The sequence below is a fragment of the Mandrillus leucophaeus genome, unplaced genomic scaffold (genome assembly GCF_000951045.1).
Source record: "Mandrillus leucophaeus isolate KB7577 unplaced genomic scaffold, Mleu.le_1.0 Scaffold506, whole genome shotgun sequence".
Lineage (NCBI taxonomy): Eukaryota > Metazoa > Chordata > Mammalia > Primates > Cercopithecidae > Mandrillus > Mandrillus leucophaeus.
Genome location: NW_012105431.1, coordinates 246,899 through 247,891, shown reverse-complemented (window position 1 = coordinate 247,891; position 993 = coordinate 246,899). Strand labels below are relative to the sequence as shown.

Genomic DNA, 993 nt, shown 5'->3' with positions numbered 1-993 from the left:
TAGACTCCGCGGAGTCGCAACCGTACGTGCACCCTCCTAACGCCCCGGCCCAATCTCGGCTCTCCCCACGCGCGCTGATCCCTCGGATAGGCGGCCCCAGCTCTTGGGGAGCGGGCGCCCCTAGCCCATTTCCTCGTGCCCCTCCCCCCGCCGGCAGGCCTGAGGCCCGGGGGTCCGAGGCAAGGGTCGCCACTCGCAGGGGCGCGCCTCCATCCCCACCGGCAGCCTTTCGCGGGCGAAATGGGGGAGGTTAGTCAGGCCTTTGATCCCGGCGGGGCCTGGCGGCGGACAAGGACGGCAACGTGACCTGCGAGCGCGAGGTGCCCGGTCCTGACTGCCGCTTCCTCATCGTGGCGCACGACGACGGCCGCTGGTCGCTGCAGTCCGAGGCGCACCGGCGCTACTTCGGCGGCACCGAGGACCGCCTGTCGTGCTTCGCGCAGACGGTGTCCCCCGCCGAGAAGTGGAGCGTGCACATCGCCATGCACCCGCAGGTCAACATCTACAGCGTCACCCGTAAGCGCTACGCGCACCTGAGCGCGCGACCGGCCGACGAGATCGCCGTGGACCGCGACGTGCCCTGGGGCGTCGACTCGCTCATCACCCTCGCCTTCCAGGACCAGCGCTACAGTGTGCAGACCGCCGACCACCGCTTCCTGCGCCACGACGGGCGCTTGGTGGCGCGCCCCGAGCCGGCTACTGGCTACACGCTGGAGTTCCGCTCCGGCAAGGTGGCCTTCCGCGACTGCGAGGGCCGTTACCTGGCGCCGTCGGGGCCCAGCGGCACGCTCAAGGCGGGCAAGGCCACCAAGGTGGGCAAGGACGAGCTCTTTGCCCTGGAGCAGAGCTGCGCCCAGGTCGTGCTGCAGGCGGCCAACGAGAGGAACGTGTCCACGCGCCAGGGTGAGTGGGGACGCTGCCCCTGCCTCTCCCAGTACGTGCACAAAGCGCACCCCACCCGCGCCCCTCCAACCTCCCGCCCTTTCTCGCCCG

General features: G+C 71.0%; 1 protein-coding gene across 1 annotated transcript in view; it reads left to right on the top strand.

The window, feature by feature from the left end:
- Positions 1-266: 266 nt before the first annotated feature.
- Positions 267-993, top strand: part of FSCN1 (fascin actin-bundling protein 1) — a gene marked incomplete at its 5' end in the record, with an annotated part of 13,792 nt that continues 13,065 nt past the window's right edge. Inside the window, one exon of the mRNA XM_011996249.1 lies at positions 267-903. Within this exon, the coding sequence (XP_011851639.1) occupies positions 267-903 (637 nt within the window). The remainder of the gene's footprint in view (positions 904-993) is intronic.